This window comes from Lepisosteus platostomus, chromosome 10 (assembly GCF_059453375.1).
Source record: "Lepisosteus platostomus isolate fLepPlt1 chromosome 10, fLepPlt1.hap1, whole genome shotgun sequence".
Lineage (NCBI taxonomy): Eukaryota > Metazoa > Chordata > Actinopteri > Semionotiformes > Lepisosteidae > Lepisosteus > Lepisosteus platostomus.
In genome coordinates, this window is record NC_142620.1 from 54896490 (window position 1) to 54914502 (window position 18013).

An 18013-nucleotide genomic window follows, 5' to 3' on the forward strand; every position below is an offset into this window, starting at 1 on the left:
AGGTGCACAGCAAGGTTTTCGGTAGTTGTGCTGAGTCTTGGTTTGCGAGGACAGGAGCCCGTCTAGCAGTGATGGGCAGAGGGAAAGTAGGAAATAACTACTGACTGAGGTCTACATTTAGATACAGACAGGTCCTCTCTTTCAGTTCGTGATGGGACATAGGGATTCCTGTCCAGAAATAAACTAGAGCAGAATCAAAGAGACGAAAATAGTATCAGTGTATCACAGCAGACCTCCGACAATAATAGCTGTTATTTCTAAGTATTATAAGGGAAATGCTTTGAGTCAAACTTTATTGTTGGATTTCAAAGCAATCATTTCACATGCTGTCTTGTTTGTGTTTTTATGCTGTGCTTTTTCTCCATATGTTCCCCTTCTCTTCTGTACATTGCCACTATCAGATCATTTCCAATTTGTTTTTCTCACACTTAAAAGGCGTCCTCTGCGGTCCGGACTGCTAAACTGATCTGCGGGAGCGTGCCAGCCTCCTGGCCGGCTGGGCGACAGCTCTCGTGGGCGCAGGATTGTGTCATGTGGAGAAGTTCACTTCGGATCGGTTTCCTGTTTGAAGTGACAAATGTTCTGTCTTTGCGGTTCATGGCCGAACGCTCAGGCATTGGATCAGTGAGTGTGCCACATGGGGGCCATGTGCATGTCTGCGCATCTTTCCTTTGCTGGCGCTGCTGCTCACATGGGAGTCAGCTTGATTTTTTTTCCCCACAAAAAGGAGCTGAAGTCTTGCCTCGATAGCTGGCTAAGTGCTTTGGGAAAGTGGGAGCTGACTGTCACTTTGTCCTGTTGTAGTGCAAGGGCTTAACCGCCCAAAGATGCACTGAACCCCCCCTCTGATGTCTGTCTGAGACCGAGCTTGTGAGGCCCTGGTCTGGTTCCAAGCACAAACATCTCCTGCTTCAGACCATGCTGGTCTGTCACCCAGCGGTGCACATTCACAGTCGTGGGAGGATTCGGAATTCCAGGCCTAGTCCTGCATCATGGAAGTCAAAGACAAAAGCATGTCCAGATGTGAAATTGCTTTACGAGCAAGTATTCCTTAAATCCAGACGGACAGCTAGTAATTAGCTGGACCCTGTGCGTTAATAAAGGGCGTTCTCTCTAGAAATCAGCTGCAGTTATTTTTCTGACTGGTAGTGTAGAGCGTTCTTTGGAATTTTGAATTTTTCCAAATATTTTTTTTTATACTTCTGTTTTATTGTATACCGAACTTCATCTTTCCTATTTAAGGCTATAGAAAGTAAACTACAAAGAAGATGCATAAAAGTAAATTAACACCTGTGAGTATGGTAATGGTATTGATGCTGTCTTAAATATCTTATATTCCACTCTATTATTGGTGCAGTGAGTCAACCTTTTTGCAGCTAAAAAGGAGCTATAGATTTTTTTGTACATAATTGCATTCTTCTCGATAACTGTTTTCAGCAAGACCTTAGATCTCAAAATGATTTTGCTTCTCGGTTCCTCATTAAAATCTACAATTTTATCTCTCTTTCTTTAAAATCTCTTCCTGGAAAATGTTTCTAATGTTCCACTCCCTCTGGGACATGATTTAAACGAGGCACCTTCATGAGCGAGGTCTGTTTTGCTGTAGAATCCCTGTACAGCTTATCTGTCATCTCTGAGAGCAATCAAGTGAGCCAATTTGTCCAAAGAAATATATTCTAAAATGTTCCTATTTCAAAGAATGAAGTATTCACAGTACATATTCAGAATAAACCATTTAAAATGTTTATGAACTCTGGGAAGAACAGAAAATGAAATGCTTTCTTTTTTTAAGCAGAATGTAAAGGATTGAATTCTTTAAGATTTTTAAAAACAAAGACGATGGACTTTCTGGTACCATATGTCTGTATGCTATTCTGATCAGTGCTGACTAGTATCACTTGCCCCTCAGTGCAATATCAAGAGCAGGGGTCTTCAAATCCACACCTCTGAATCCCAGTCTGTTTTTAAAGCTAGGAGCAATTGTAAATTATTAAGCAAGTAATTTGTTCAACTAAGGCAACTTTGGTCCCTGAAGGCTAGGGGGATTGAGCTTTTTTGTGTTAAAATGATTACTAAATATCTTTATATCTTTAAAATAATCATAGTTAAATGGTTGCAAGTCTTTGGAAATTGCTGATTTACTGGTAAGGCTATGGAATCTTCTGGATTTATAGGGGCTCTTCAGGAGCAGGGCTGGAAACCCCCAATCAAGGGCAAATGTTGTCCCTTTGCTGTTTGATGAACGTGGGGCAAACTCTTCAGAAGACAGGAGTAACGGTCCAAAGACCTTTTAACTTGTAAAGAGGCTCAATGGGAGCTGGTTAATTTATATTGGCAAAGGGTTAAATTCCATCACGTGTCCGCAAAACTTCGCAAATACGATGGGAGAATGTTGTGAAAGATGCTGCTAAAACTCACGTGAATTATGAATTGCAGTTATAGCTCTGAAAATAGCACACCAGCTCTTTTCCTCTCTTGCTGCCAGCTGTGTATTAAAGTTTTATGGCACTGTTCCTAACTCATTGGGAGTGTATTAAACTTGCACAGCTTTGCACTTTTCAGGCACTGATTTATAGGAGTATCTTCAGACCTCTTACTTTTCATCCATCCGTCCGCTATCAGAAAGCTGCTGGTTCCTGCTAGGACTCACTGCTTCCTCCAGCTCATTTGTCTCTGGATACTTTGCCCGAGTCTTCCTGCCAGTGGGGCCGCTTGCCCTGTGAGTTAACAGCTGCTGGCAATAACAGAGGAGTGTGAGGAGTGCCTGAGCATGGACCTCCAGCAGCAGTGCGTCATGGAGGAGGGGATGGTAACGGGGAGAGGAAGGAGGGCTTTAGAAGGAGAGCCATTGTGGCACCAACATTATCGGTCAATAAGGTTCTGTAAAACCGACCTGGGAGCAGCCAGTATTGCTAACCTGCTGGGATGAGCAAGAGTATGGAGCTCTGTGATTCATTTACAGCTGAAGTACTTCGGCTCCTAATCTTTGTCATGTTGAATCGAGTCATTTGAAGGTCATGCCAAGCAGAGACCAAATTACGTACAACCGTTATACCTGGTTAGCTTCCCAAGCAATGCTCTGCCAAAAGATTCATTGAGGAATCTTTTGGCTCATTAAAGCCAATGTTCCTCTGCCTGTCGTTCCCAACGTGGGAAGCTGGTATGGTCTATACATTATGAATCAGTCTTGCTAGACTCGTCTTATTGTAAAAAGGGTCTTTCTTAAACAAAGCCCCTGAGCTGGAGAATTTTAAGTGGATATGGCTTGCCCTTGCCATGATCTCGATTTGAAAATCTAGTTTTAAGTTCAGTTCAGTTGCTTCAGTCTGTACATGATCAAGCCTGGCTGAAGGTCAGGGGTGGACTGCCAATTCACTAGTGTGACCTCAGTAACTAAAACAGTACATGTTCTCTTAGGTGTTGAACCCCGGAGGTTTCCTCTTGGCATGTCTTGATGTCAGTTGAATGCAGTGAGTCATTAGCTCATTTTCACTGAATAGCCCACAGGAGAATTTTTGTTTTTCAGCTGCTTCATCTAATCAAAATGCATGCTTGCACTACAATGTTATCCTGTTGGCGTAATATTAATTACTTTTGGCAGAGAGAAAGTGTTTTTTTTCTTGCTTGTGTGTTTTTGAATTTCAATTTCCCTTATGCAAATAAAAAGTAACTAATTACCAACATTTGGAAGCCAGCACATCGGTTTATTAATCAGATCACTCCAGGAGTTTTAGTTGGATGTTAGTGCTTAAGCTGAGATAAGGGCACGGCACACAAAAAGTTTGTCAGTTAGTTGCACCAATTCAGTCAGTAGAATTCAGTTGGACTATTTTCCCACTTTGAAGGTTTATCACTTTCTCTCTGTCTTTTGCAACTCTTTGTCGGAGAAAGGTTTGCTTGTAAAGCCCAGCTTGAGACCTCAGCCTTTGAAGAAATAGGAATGCATGATCAAAGAGTTACTGTACCTTCTTCTAAACGCATTAGCCAGAAGGTATTCAGCAGGTTGTGGGCTTCTCTTGGAAGCAGTCCATGCGACTTCTTCCCACTATATTTCAAAGTGCACTTGTTTGGAAGGAGGAGAACAGACTTAGGTGGATAAAACTAACATTTGTTAAACAGAATTGTATGTTATATATTGTCCTTTGTTAGATTTCTTCTGTGGCTGCCAGCCATCGTGACATGGGTTATCTTTCGGAAATATCATCGTCTATTCTGATGTCTCATCAGCTGGGACTGCTTTACATGTTCCTGTACAGATCCCCCTTCTCAAATGAACAATGATAAGATCATGTAAATTAGTTTTGATTGGAAACCTCCACAGTTCTACCAAACATCCAGGCTACAGACTACAGAGGGTGAAACAGGGAAACAAAGACTGTACTGGGGATTCACACTGCTAATGCTGTTCTGATTAAATAAACAGACTTGAGACTCTTCTAAAAAATTCACAGTTTCCATTTCTGTCTGTCACTTGGTCAGTTAGTCAAACATTTTCTTCAGTAAAATAGGACCTGCCCTTTGTCTCTAAACAGATATTGACTGAGTTCAGCTCCTGGTTTTCAAAGGGTCAGTAGACTCCGGGAGGTAGGTAATTTCTCATAGCTTTCTGGAGAATGTAGTGCAGAAAACATGTAGTCTGAACCTATTGCTCTCTCACACGTTACAGTGTTGTGGAATAAGAGGAAGTGTCAGGTATCTAAAACTCAACTTCAGTTGAAGAATCTTCTTTTCTTTCCTTTGCTAACAGACTGACATGTGCTGTAAATTATAGCATAGATCTTGCTTCTTGACTGTCAGACATTACACACCAAGGGTGAATGGAGGTTTCAGTTTTGAACATCTAGTGGTCAAAGCCTCAAAGCCTTTTTCACGTGAAGGGAATGAGTGTTTACATGACTTTGTGGCATGAAAGCATACAGAACGCTGCTTTCTTCATGGGACTAGTAAATCCTAATGCCTCACAGCTGCAGTCCTTTCAGTGCTCGTTGTCCTGGCTGTTGTTCATGTGGCAGGACCAAAGAGGCAGGAAGCAGGCTGATGTATTTTAAAGGAGCCGGGTTGTTTTCCCAGAAGCGTCATGCCTGTTTTTATTTGCGTGTGCGTGTGTTGCTCGGAGGATTTGTCTGCACATCTTAGGCGTGTGTGACATGAAAAGCAGGCTGCAGAGCTGGCATGCCAACCATATGAATCGCAGGGGAAATGTTTTTACATGATAGACAGATGCTAGTACGCATTATTCAATCTTTTCTTTTAGAAGAGCAGCCTATATACTGTATAAAAACCTTTTCCATTTTTTATCAAAGATCGCTTTTCCCTCTTGCCTAAACAACCACTTTACAAAATTGTATATATGAAACAAAGAAATTGGAATTTTTTGTAAACCCAAGAGCTTATCCACTAGAGGATGTGATCAGGAGAAGTTGGCTGGCCCTCAGGTCATTCCACACTGGGCATTGCCCACTTCCATTCTACAGATGAGCAGCAGCAGGGCCTGGGAGTATTGCTGTCGGCTGTCTGAACATTTTGGAAAGTATACAAGCAATTTGCTAAGTGATCTTTTTTTTTACTGATTTATTCCTTCTGTTTGACCTGCAGTATGCAATGTATTTCTAATGATTTCTGTGAATCCTCTTTAGATGTTGTCAGAAAAGTATTGTGCACAGGTGCCTCTCAGTGAAGAGTGTGCTAGATGGCATAAAGGGAGGGGAACATTATCTGCGCACTGGTCTGTGTTGTGAAGGTCACACTCTGTGAGTTTAAATTCACCATGCACCTCCTGGAAGCTTATCTCTCAAGCCCTAATCCCCCTGTTAAATAATTGCAAGGGTGGGTAAATCAGTGATTGTGCTTGGACTGCACTCTCCCAAAGCTTTCAAATTGGGTTTGTTGATCTGAAGAACATTAGGAATGTATTATGTGTGGCTTAAGCCCTTCTTAAGGCGGCAGGCCTTGGAAACCCATCAGAAGAGAGGTTTGACTTCATTACAGCTAAAAGTCTCTGTTCGACTAAAGCCCATTGTCTGCAATAACACTTGCTTTCTGAATTACTAGTTAGGGATTTGGCATCTATTGTAATTATTGTAGGGTTTGGGTGCATCCAGGTGTAGTTTTTAGTCCCTGATCACCCTGGGGCTTCTCAGGCAGAATCATTAGCATGGACAGTGTGCAGCTGTAGTGATCGTTGCCATCCCCTTGAGTGAATATTCAGTGAATTTAAAAATAATTCCCAATGGATTCGTTGATGTGGAGAACACCATTAGAAATGTATTAAAAATTAAAAACCGTCTTCTTGAGATTAATCATTTTCTTTATAATTGCAGGAAAAATCCAGGAATTTAAAAATAGATACTGAGATTAGATATAGAAATTAATGCAGTAAAATGTTGGCTCGACCTAGAACTTTGAAAAAAGGCAAATTATTTATCACTTTGCAGTCCTGTCTGCAAATTCCTGTTACTAATGTATTAAACCTTATTACAAGGCAGCACTGAAGAATGCAGATTTTAATGTCCGAGAATACTTGGAACAGTATGTTCTTTCCTTTTTTAGAAAGGAGTTCAAATTTAGTGATTTTAATTTAGTGTACACTGTGAAGAATAACAACCCCAGGTAGATGCTGGGAATGTGATTTAGCTTGGTGGATCTGCTTGCAAGCAGCTGCAACTTGCAGAAGACGATGGTGATTGGAATAGCGCTGGCATGTATCATGAGCTACACAGAACAAGTAATGAGGAAATCCAAACTTGAATAAGCAAGCTGATGCAGTCCTGGGATAATCTGTAATAGCTGAAGCTGCTGATGGTGTCACAGTGAGCTGAAATGTGTGGCTGTTGTCATTATTTGTGAAGCAGATGCATGGACCTGCAGACCAGGATTAGGAACCTATGGCCTCTTCTTCTTAATTTACAGCTGGAGAACGATCCCTGAGCAATCTTTTTGCCAGGATTTAAGATGCAGTCTAGTCCTGGACTGAGATGTTTTTTCATGGCTGTTAAATTGCTTTCCAAGCCAGTGATTTAGGTTTCTGTCACAACGGCAATCCCCCGGTTCGCTCCTGACAAAGTCTCAGGTGAAGTAAATAACACCGTGTTTTTTCTCCCCTGATGCTATTGCTCGTTCTGCTGGATGATAAAGGATGTAATTGCTGGGAGCAGCTGCAGCCGAGATGGTGCAGATTAGCTTTCGGGAGGCCCTCTGGACAAGTGGAGGAATGAAGATGTCGGTCCCACACTGGCTTGTCTGCAGACACGCTCTGCTGGACACTCTGATGCTCAGAAGGGAGGACAGAGTTGCTGCATGTGCACAGCTGCTTCAGAGTACAAGTGTACAAGTGGGACTGAACTGAACTGGGACTGAACTGAATGCGTTTCTTACAGTTACCCCAGAGATTTTACTTTAAGAAGCCCTTTTGTCAGAACAGCAGGCATGCATAATTGGCTCATCACTGTTCTCCTCGTTGTCCTTCCCGTGAGGACTGACAGGGACAGCCTGGTGCCAGTGGAGTAATCAGTAATGATGAGGGAGAGGGCAGTGATGGGCACTGACAGGACAGACTGTAGACCATGTCTGGTCTTCAAAGAGACTATTCCCCAAGTCGGAGAAAATGAGCATCCTTCAGGCAAGAAGACATTACTGACTTTTGTCACTCCCCTTTATTGTCTGGTGTTGCCTGTTGTACTGTGTATGTCCCAAGAAATCAGCATGAATCAGAATTCCAATATAAATGTGTTGTACATATGGCAATAAACTCCTCTATCCTGCTCCTACTTTATGTGAATGTTTTCGTCTTCACATGAAGTTTAAATTTACAGAAGTGGAAAATGGTTTAGGTAGGATTTTTCTTGTCAATCCTGTCTGCTGGCCTGCGCTCGATGTGTTTGAGTAGGCTGAGGAGGTCATTGGAATTGCAAGTGCGTGGGAATCCTTCCAAAATTGCTAAAGAATAACAGCAAACACTCCAGAAAATCATTCGATTTTTTTTTTTTCAAATCATCATGCAATCAACCTTTTTTTTTTTTTTTTTTTTTAGACTTACATTTTGGTGTCTGTTTTTGCAGACACTCCCTGGGGTGATGTGGGTAGAGGAGCTTGCTCAGGGATGAAGTGGAAATGTGCTCACCTGGACTTGTGCTCCAGTCCTGACACCCAGTTGTACAGAGTGACAGTGGCACAGAGTCCCTTTCTTTAGGCCAGTAAAGGTGATAAAAGAACATGTGCTGTACAAAACACTGCAAAAGTGATTAAGCATATCTTATCCACACAAATGCACCCGTGTCTGTTTGCAGGGGCTGCGCGTGGGGTGAGCCATATTAGTGGGTGAAGGACTTGGACAGGTGGTGGCGGGAGCGAGGGGAGAGGGGAGTGTGATTCCTGCAGGGGCAGCTGCGCTGACATCTGCCAAGGACCTCCTTTCAGTCTGCCTGTGACCAGACCTGGAAACCTCTGAGGTCAGGCACGAGGCAAGCCAAGCGCTCATACACAGCATTATTCAAATGGTTCATGTACAAACCTGTCCACCAGGATGAATGGCATGTTGCTTTATTTGATGGGCTGCATGCATTGCTTAAATATCGATAATATCTATATTATAGATATATAGATATCTATATATCTATAATAACATGTCCTGTTCACTGTGCCATTAGACGTAAAACTGTGCAGTAATTGTTCTGCACGGTACATGTGTTGTAACCTTGGTGCACAGTGAATGTGAGCTGACTTCAGAATGAGTGCAGAAAATTGCAGCCTTTCACTTGAAATCAGCAGACAAAACTAGTTTAAAGAGGCTAATTATTATTTATAAAATAAGTGCCTGAAGGCCTCTTGTCTGTGTGTATCCCAGAGAGGTTAGCCTAACAATATGTTCTTAAAATGCTATTCTGAATGACCCCCAACTCTCTCCAATCTCCTCTCGCCTCCAGACAGCGTGCCAGAGCACACACTTCTTCAGGAATGTGTGGAGGAGGTCTGCACTATGGGAAATATGGCAATCATTGTACACAGAACTGTGTGCCAAGAAATGAGGGTTTTTTTCTGTTTGAGAAGAGCATCTTTGAAAGGGAGTAGTATATTCCAGTGCATTTAAAGGCAAAAACAAGTTCACGAAGGGTCTTAAGGGATGGCCTTGCACACTAATGGCTATCTTCAGTTCAACACATGCGGTTTTCTTCTGCGATTGATGGCTGTAAAAGACAATTTCAGTGGAAAAAGTGTCAAGCTTGTGCTATTGTTTATGTCCATGTCCTTTCTCATTTAATTCTATTATGCCTCAGTTTGCCTAGCTGAGCCTAATTGAAGTCGAAAAGCAGCAGTTTGTCACGCACAACCAAAATGTCTGTACCGCTCAGGAGCACTCCTGTCTGCCACGTTCCAGCAGAGCCATCCATCTTCTCGGAAGTATTCCAGTGGGGGAAGCGAATCTTCTGCCTTTTTGCTTTGCTTTGGTTTTGCTCCTCACCCGGCATGAAGAGTGTTTCACAGACACCGTCCGAGCTGGAAATCAGCAGACGGGCTGGGGTCTTGTCATCAGAAGGCTGGCGCACAGCGGGATCAGCTGAGTTCAGACGGTTGAGCTCTCTCGCGCGTTCCCACCTCGGCCAGTCTGCAATCCCGCGCGGCAGAGACGGTACCAGGTCTGGGCTAACAAAGGAACTCTGTCTCGGAGAGGAAGGGTGATCGAGATCGTGATCCTGGCCTGAGCCACTGTGGTTCCTTGTTTTCTTGCGATCGTGCCCAGGAAAGCCTGGAAGAAGGAGAGTCTTGCTTTTGCATGGTGCTGCGCTGCTAGTGACGCACAGGAAGCCCTTAGTCGAGACTGTGTACTATTTATAAAGGGCAGCCAGCCACATGGAGGGCTTTGCTGGGGTCTGGGGCTGCAGCTGGAGAGAGAACTGCAGGTCTGTTTCACCATCTTGACTTGCTGATGTCCTCTTGCTATCTTGCAACAGTCTCTTAGCCTGAGTTCTCTGTTGATATTGGGGTAGTATACTGTACAATTTGCTTTTTACTCATTAATTTTCCATTTTTTTTCTTGGCTTTCCCCTTTTACATGTGCACTTGTTATTATAGAAAAAGAAGTGATCCAAAAATGGTGCTGTCTCACTGGCTTTTAAAGGAAGGAGTTAAAACTTCAGTGCAAAGAATTCTTTTCCCTAAGTAAGCATGATCTTAGGCTTTGAAAGCGGGCTCACTCTGCTACTTCTTCTGTGTATGAATCACCAGAACAAGTCTAATTTTATTATTCACCTTGGCAGCTGCAGCATATTTAATCATTTAGCAGTGCATATGTACCTATAGCGATGATTCACATGTCTTTTTGCCTCATGCTTTGTATTAAAAATAATCTAGTGAAACTCAACGTCCGATAATTTGCACCAGAGGAAATTTTGAAACTGGCACATCAGTGGATATTGATGGAAGCATTATGTTCTTTCTACCTTAACTGGGGCTATTCTTTATTCCTGTCCATCTCCCTCAGCAGACTCTCCCCAGGTGCAGTACTCTCCCCCACAAGCTATTCCACAGAGACCAAATACGGAGGCTGTTCAAATACAGGGCTGAAGTTCACCAGCTGGTTTCACTCAACACAGCCCTGGGGGCTGGCTTCCTGGGACCTGCAATTGTGAGCTTCTGGAATTGGCTTACATTAGATGAGCTGGTTGGAAGTAACCATTTTTTGAGTTTGATACAGACATGACATTTTTTGTCCACCCAGCCCCTCAACGGTCTGTTAAACACTCTGGCATGAGAGATATCAGACCCATCTGACAATTTTCTGGCTGTGAGGCCCACAGCACCCACAGCTGAAGGGGCATCAACTGGAGGAACAATGCAGCTCTCACCGACAGCTCTGCCACCTCACAGGCATCCAAACCATGACAGCTGACGCCCCAAGGGTATTCTAGCCAGTCTGAGCCCTCCCAGCCCCAGCAGTGGCCTGATAGATGTACTGTATGGCGCCTTTTGAGCGAACGGGGTCGCAACTGGATAAACATGTAGTCTGGATGTAAACCAGCAGTTTTGCTGTTGCTTTTATCAAAGTGTTTTCATCCTGTTTGCAGTGGCCGGTGTAACACAACAGGGAGGAGAATGCATTCTAGGAGACATCTTATTTATCAAGACAGAATCTAGTTCTGCAATGATGAAGGCACTATGTGTTAGCAAGGTTTAAAAGTTTTACTCTTTACATTAATTAAATATGGGTTCTAAAGCATTGAAGCAAAAAAAATGCAATCCCACTGTGTAAATCTACTGAGCTAATATGTGAAAGAGAAAAAATCTCATGGTACATTTAAAATTAAACAGAAATGCAGAAATAAAAGTGGCTTATTTCCTGTGTCATTAAATTAAACCATTATTTTTCACATCAAGGCTCAGTGAGTTTATTGCAGGTGTCACATGTTGAATTAATCCTGAAAATAGGTACGTCTGAGATTTGTGTAAAGTGCATGAATTCAGGAAACCAAGAAAATAATAATTAAAGACCAAAGAATAGCGTTTTAGAATTACATTTGTAGACAGAAAAAAATGCTTTTTGATAAGTCTCGTAATAAGTTCAGATAATCAATTTAGCATGAGTATTGTACACAATAAGGCATATATTAAAAGATCGGGGAGTTACTGTGAGTAAAACAGTATAGTGTTAAAATATTTTGTCATCTTTATTTTTTGTGCAATGTAAGCTATAGCCATTTAAAAATTGGTAGTTTTTAAAATGAAGATTCTTGCTTATCAAGCTCTTAAAACTACACCTTTAAGATATAAAGTGAATCTGATATGCTGCAGTGTTTATATACTATATTTCTACGGTGGAAGCTCTTTGAGTCAGGAAGATTTAAAACACGTGACCTGTCACCCTTGCAGCGTTCAGTGTTTTTATCTGTAACACACTGCATGTGTGGGGAGCCATGACGTTCGACAGAATTGCTTCTGAAACAGAAGGTGCAGTTAATGCCTCAGGGAACCTTCTGTTTCTTAATTGAATTAAGCATGTCTATCTGTTGTGGTCAATTCTTGTTTCACTCATTTGCTTCCTGTTTTCGAGTGTGGGATAGATCCCGTGACCCTTCTTCGTGGAGAGACATTACTCCTCTCTCTTTCCCTCTTCCTCTCCTAGTGTTCTTCTCCTTGAAGAAAGAGAACTAGAGGGAAAGAAGAATGTTTAGGAAGGGAACATGAACTAGCCAGTTCTACTTTCTGATCAGGTGTTGGGGTGTTTTTCAGAGCAGAGGCTGTGCTGGATTATTCTTGCTTTGCGTCAGGAATTCAGAAGCAGTGCACATACAGCTAAATTAAAAGAAATCTGGTTTTCTTGTTGGCAAAGATTCAGACACTGTATGCCTTATAAATATTTCTGATGTTTCATATTTTGCACTCTCTACTCAGTAAAACCTGTATATATTTTCCTCAGATTTGTTTTGCAAATTTTATGTTGTTTTCGGTTGCTCGGAACAAAGACGTTCTCGTTCCTGTTACTGTCCTTTGTAGACATCCCATTGCTGCTGGCTTTAGTCACAGACGCATAAAACGCCGAGCTTCCACGATTGCCTAACCAAAGAATGAGTCCTCCTGCTGTAACGTATTTTCATCTCTTCAGATGATGACTTAACTCTTTCACAGCATCACCTCCAGCAAACAAATCCTCGGTCTTCAAATCTGCAGTTGTGTAGATGACAGTCCTTTTCACTTTGTTGCTCCATCTGATTTTTTTCTTTCCTGTCTGCCCTTGTCCATTAGTATTTCCATGGTCTGTAAGTGACCAAGGAAGTACTCTGTCCTGCTGTTCTGCTACTGTGGTTTTGGTTTATCACCGCGATCTGTGGCTTTTTCTTCGAATGCCCAGGGCATTGGAGTCTGTCCGTGTCTCTGGGCAGTAGAGAGAGGCCGGTCCAGCCCTATAGTGGAATGCCATGTGTATCTGGGTAATATGTGGGTCAGGGCAGTTCTGCAGAGTTAACAGTGAGGACAGAGTGCACTGTCTGTCAAGCTGATTTGGGCATGATGTGGAAACGTGTCTGTGTGTTGACAGCACATCTCCACTCACTGCGGTGTGATCTCACCTGCCTGTCCCAGCTCAGGCAGGGGCGAAGGGAGGTTTGCTTTTTATTTGAGGTTCAGTGGAACACCTGCGTCTCCCAGCGCTGCAGGCTGTGAACTGTTTCAGTCTCAGTGCTGTGAGCAGGGACATTGTCAATGGACTTGCCCTGTGAACGCCCAGCCGGGTTAGACAGTCTCTTCCACAAATAATCCTTGCTGCAATTCTGTAGCTCTTCCACATCAGGGAGGCATGTGCAGTGTTAATAATTAAACTGATCCAGGCTGCTAGGCTGCCTCTCCATGTACTGTAACAAATTGCAGATTTTACTATGTATGTCGCTCAAAACCCTAGATGAGTCTAAATCATATATTTATACGACAGAACTGTCCATAGAAAGACTGGATAATATCTTATTGGAAAAAGACACAGAGTGACAGGTTGGATTGAGTCATGCCAAATAGCCACAAGGCTGTGTGCTGTCCCATGGGTGAAATTCTCTTTAGATGTCAGCTTTCTCTCTCTTCTCTTGGTCAACCGACTCATGGTTGCGGGTCATCCAGTAGCTCATAGGCGGACGGTTTGGTTTTGCTCCCTCCAGGTCCGAGCTGCCGGTCCTTCCCCCACTGTAGCCCTGGACTGGTTTACCGGCTCCGGCTGCCTTTACTTTCCTCTTCTTCCAGAAAGAGAAGAAGCTCCGGCCTGGGATGCTTCCAGGTCTTTGCAGCTTCAGTGGGGTGCACTGCGAACAATGTTTCAGTCGCAAGTTACCCCAAACACCGCGGCACCTTTTCGACGTCATATCGCGCAAGATGTGGCCAGACTCGTACCGCCAGTCACCACTGCTGGGTGTCTGTTTTTGCCTGTGGCCGGCCATGCGGCGGCGCCGTGCTGGCCTGTGAGCATCAGTAGAGATGCGCTGGCGTGGACAGGAGGCTACTTGTTCTGAAGGTAACCTTTCCGGCGCTCTGTGGGTGTGGCAGGAGGTTGGTGTGATTTGGAATGCTGAGCACAATGCTCCGATTGAGCCAGAGGGTGGGGATATATGGCTTAACGCCTCCCTGGATTCCTCAGAGAAAAACTAAAAGGAAACAACAGCTTTCCCTGCCAAACTGCCCAGCACATGGAAGGGTTACCCCCTGTTTACAGCAGCACACATGGGCATGGAGCACTGAACGCTGTAGATTCGGGGCTGCGATGGTCTTAATGCAGAGGTGAGTTCACATCGGCTTCATAGGCAGATACCACAGTGAAGGAGGGTCTTCTGGAATTAAATTCACTTGGAGTTCAAGACAAGAGCAAGGCTTGTTTTTTTAAAACTTTACTATAGGATAGGGTATTTCTGTAAGGTTTTGCTTCTTTCCTGTTCTTGTTGAATAAATACCTAGAACTTAAAATGTTCAGTTTTGAGCATAGTTTCTACCCAACTGTTTAATCTGTTCTTTTTTATTTTAAATTAAAAATTGACACTTTTCTTCAGACAAATGAAGGCACATTCATGGTGTATTTTTGTACAGGTATCCAATGTGAATACATTTTTTAGAATTAAAGGAATTTTATATAATGCTCTAATATATAGACATATTTAAAGACGTATCTAGAAAGACAGATCCTTAGGATTTGTCTTGAATTCCTCAGTTCTGCAAATGAAATGTGTGTATGTAGGCAGTACATGTATGTGTGCAGATATCTAGCATCAGTCGTCTACATTACTAGCGTCTTTCCACACAACACCAAGGGTCCACAGGCTGTGCAAAGACCCAACACTTCCTGTGCAAAAACCACACAGGAAGTGAGTTGCTCCTGCGTTTCTTTGAGTTGTTTAAAGTACCCCAGAGCCTATCGGGATCTCTGTTGAACTGTGAACAAGAAGGATTAATCAGAGAGGCAGTGGATTATGGGGAGAGTGATGGAGAGGGAGGATTCATTAGGGATGAAATAATTACCCTTTAACGAGCACCGAATTGCTGCGGCCGTTCGGGGCCGAGGAGGGGAGGGGATTTGTGGAATGTAAAAATTCAACTGGCTTCTCGTGGGGTGCACTGTAGAGCCATGGCTCTGCAGAGCGGGGTTAATCTTCGTGAAATTAATATGAACACAAAGGATAAAGTTCTGGCAGGTTGATCAGTAATGCTAATCATCCTGATACTGACACGTGTCCCCAACAGCTCCCAGCGCTTGAAATCCTGGGGTTTGAGGGAGGGATTCGATTTTTTTTTTCCCTTTTTGATTTTTCAACCCACACAAGAGCTTGAGAACCTCTGCAAGAGAGGAAGCCGCCTGGCCTGTGTAGCTCATGTCGCTGGTGGTGGCTGCAGTGGCTTCCTCGCTCCAGACCCCAGCTGTGTCTCGTCAGGCTGGGGCTGCTGGGGGGGGGTAAACTGTCTGGAGTGACAGAACGAATGAGAAGACGCTGAAGGCGAAGGAGTATTTTTCCAGTTAACGACTGACTAAACCCTAAACCTAAAACAACAAATGATAGTTAACTACCTAATTGTGAAGAAAAGGGGGAATTTGGTCCCAGAAATAAATCATTCCAAACTGCAGGTGTTTATGTAATTATCATACTCTCCAAAACATGGTACACTGCTGATGTTAGAAAGTGTTTCACTCGCTGCAGCCTTCAGTGCTTAACAGCCAAGGGCTGAGGACATCCTGTTAGATTTCTGAATGAGGGATACTGCTGCCCAGTCTCTGTACTGCAAGGGACTGTTGTAGGCCTTGTGTTGTCCGCAGTCTGAAGCCCTCTGAAGACCCTACAATGGGAGCGATGTGTCCGAATACATCAGAACAAGCACCTCTCCTTGTTGTCCTAGCAGAGGGTTTCTCTTCTGGCTCAGGTGGCTGCAATGAGAGGATCAATATCCGAGACTGGCAGAGTGGCGTTATGGAAATGATCTGCAGCATGTGGATAATGAAAGTTCAGACCTGCGGTTTAGTATGATTTGTGTTGGGTCTTTGTTTTGAGCCGTGGTTTTGCTTTAAGTCCGTAAGATCAGAGCTCGAATGAAGACTTCAGGACACTGCTGTCTTGACGAGTGCAGGTGCTCCTCCCTGTTCCGGTGTTGACTTGTGGATTCTTGCTTGTTGCCGGACAAGGCAGAGAAGTGAGAGGCGGTGAGGGGTGCAATCTGTAAATCCCTGTTCCTGGTTTGTGTCCCACGCAGCTGCCGGAAGGTTGTTGTGCCCGGGATGTCAGTGGGCACCCAGGCAACGGAAGGAGGTCCCTGAATAGCACACAGACAGCAGGGGGCGCCGGCAGCGCCGAGCCACGGAGATGAACCTGTGCTGGAGCGAAATCAAGCGCAAGTCCCACAACATCAGGTGAGACCACCAGGGGGCATGCTCCCAGCCGAGCTGACTGCTGCAACATGCACGGCGAATGGGATCTGTGATGCCTGGCTGAAAAGAAAAATATGAAAGAGATGCGAGGGAATCATTTTTGACAGTGAATTTACTGTCTGCAACCATGGTTCCTGACATTGGCAGATAAAGAAAGGGACATGCATATTGTATGTTTCACTCACTCATGGAATGCCTTTTGGGCCAATATTTTAAAAGGTCTTTTCTTCCAGCGGGTGGATGTGAGATATTGCAAGGCGGTTGTGCAGCAGAGTCTGGATTTCATCCGCTGAGCTTGCCGCTACTTGCGATATTGCCAGCACAGTCAAATGACCATCACATAATCACAGTCCGGTCCAGGGCTGCATTGTAAAAATGGCGTATGAATGCGTTTCCAAAATGCTTAACTTTACCCGACAGATATTAAATAAATTGATTGAAAAGGATGTGGAGGCTTTGGCATGTCTCCTCTCCGTGCAGGGCTTCAGCGAGGCGAGGATGATTTTTCAGACGCTTGAGGGCTGTCCAGGTGTACGCAGGTGTGCGCAGGTATGCGCAGGTGTGCGCAGGTATGCGTGCAGTGCGAGTCGCCCAGGCCAGGCGGGAGGGGGCCAGCCGTCTCAGGAATACTCTGAGGCAGTTGCAGCAAGCTGAGCGAGCCAGAAACTACAGCTATGATTCCTTCTTAATCACCCTGAAAGCAAAGCCTGTGTAATCAAATTACAAAAGGCTCTCTCAGGATAACCATAATGAATGTATGATGTGAGTGTCCATCTTTAAAATGACAGCAGCTGAGTAAAAGTGTATGCACGGGGTTCACGGAAACTACATTCAGAGAAGTGTTTTCCCACTAAAGCATCATTTTGAAAAGGCACTTACCACAGGATTAATTGGAAAGAGCAATCAAAGAGCTGCTAATCAGTGGGGTGAAGGGGAGCAGATGATTCTGTTGTTGGAGCTCTGGTATGAAACCACTTGAGGGAAGATCCAGGCACAAAAAAAAACTGCAATGTGGACAAGCTCTTTGCTTTCAAAAGGGAGACATTGTATTACGTAATGAACATGGCATGTTCCTACAGTACATCTGTACATTTTCACGGATTCTAATGATGGAACAAATCAACATGGAATTACCATCTCATGAATAATTTAAAACTATACTGTATCTGTAAAGAGCAGTGTGAATCCGAAGAAAGTAAGTCTGAACTATACACTTTCAATTGCTACCCTGGAGGTTAAAGACACTGGAGTGTTTATCTCGGTGCTGCCGAATGTCTTTTAAAGTGTCTTAATCTGACCTGTTTGTTAGAGCATCATGTTAGAGCCTGTAGCTCTGGGGGTAAACTCTCTTATGAAAAAAATGCTGTGTTTATTGGAGCTGTGTGGAGTTTTTCTGGGCCCTTCTGGCTTTTTAAACAGAAGTTCAGGACAAGGTCAAACCCTAACCTCGGCCATTCATTTACCTGCATGCTTCGTTTTTTTTTTTCTCAAGAAAGGGTTCTCTACCATAATTAGGGTTTGTCCAAACTACTTAAATGACAGTTAATGGTGGGAAAACTGGACAGTTGTTTCTCATTTCCATCCTTAGTATATATCTAGAGCCTCCAAATCTCACTACATTTTTCTTATCTCTGTGTG

General features: G+C 43.7%; 1 protein-coding gene across 2 annotated transcripts in view; it reads left to right on the forward strand.

The window, feature by feature from the left end:
• drp2 (dystrophin related protein 2) overlaps positions 1-18013 on the forward strand; it is a 61198-nt gene that overhangs the window by 16131 nt on the left and 27054 nt on the right. Inside the window, exons 1-2 of one of the 2 annotated variants that reach the window (XM_088597438.1) lie at positions 14124-14247; positions 16201-16357. In XM_088597438.1, the coding sequence (XP_088453564.1) occupies positions 16311-16357 (47 nt within the window). In that variant the 5' untranslated portion in view covers positions 14124-14247; positions 16201-16310. Of the gene's footprint in view, positions 1-14123; positions 14248-16200; positions 16358-18013 lie in introns of those variants that run through there. The other variant, XM_088597437.1, reaches the window with a different exon arrangement.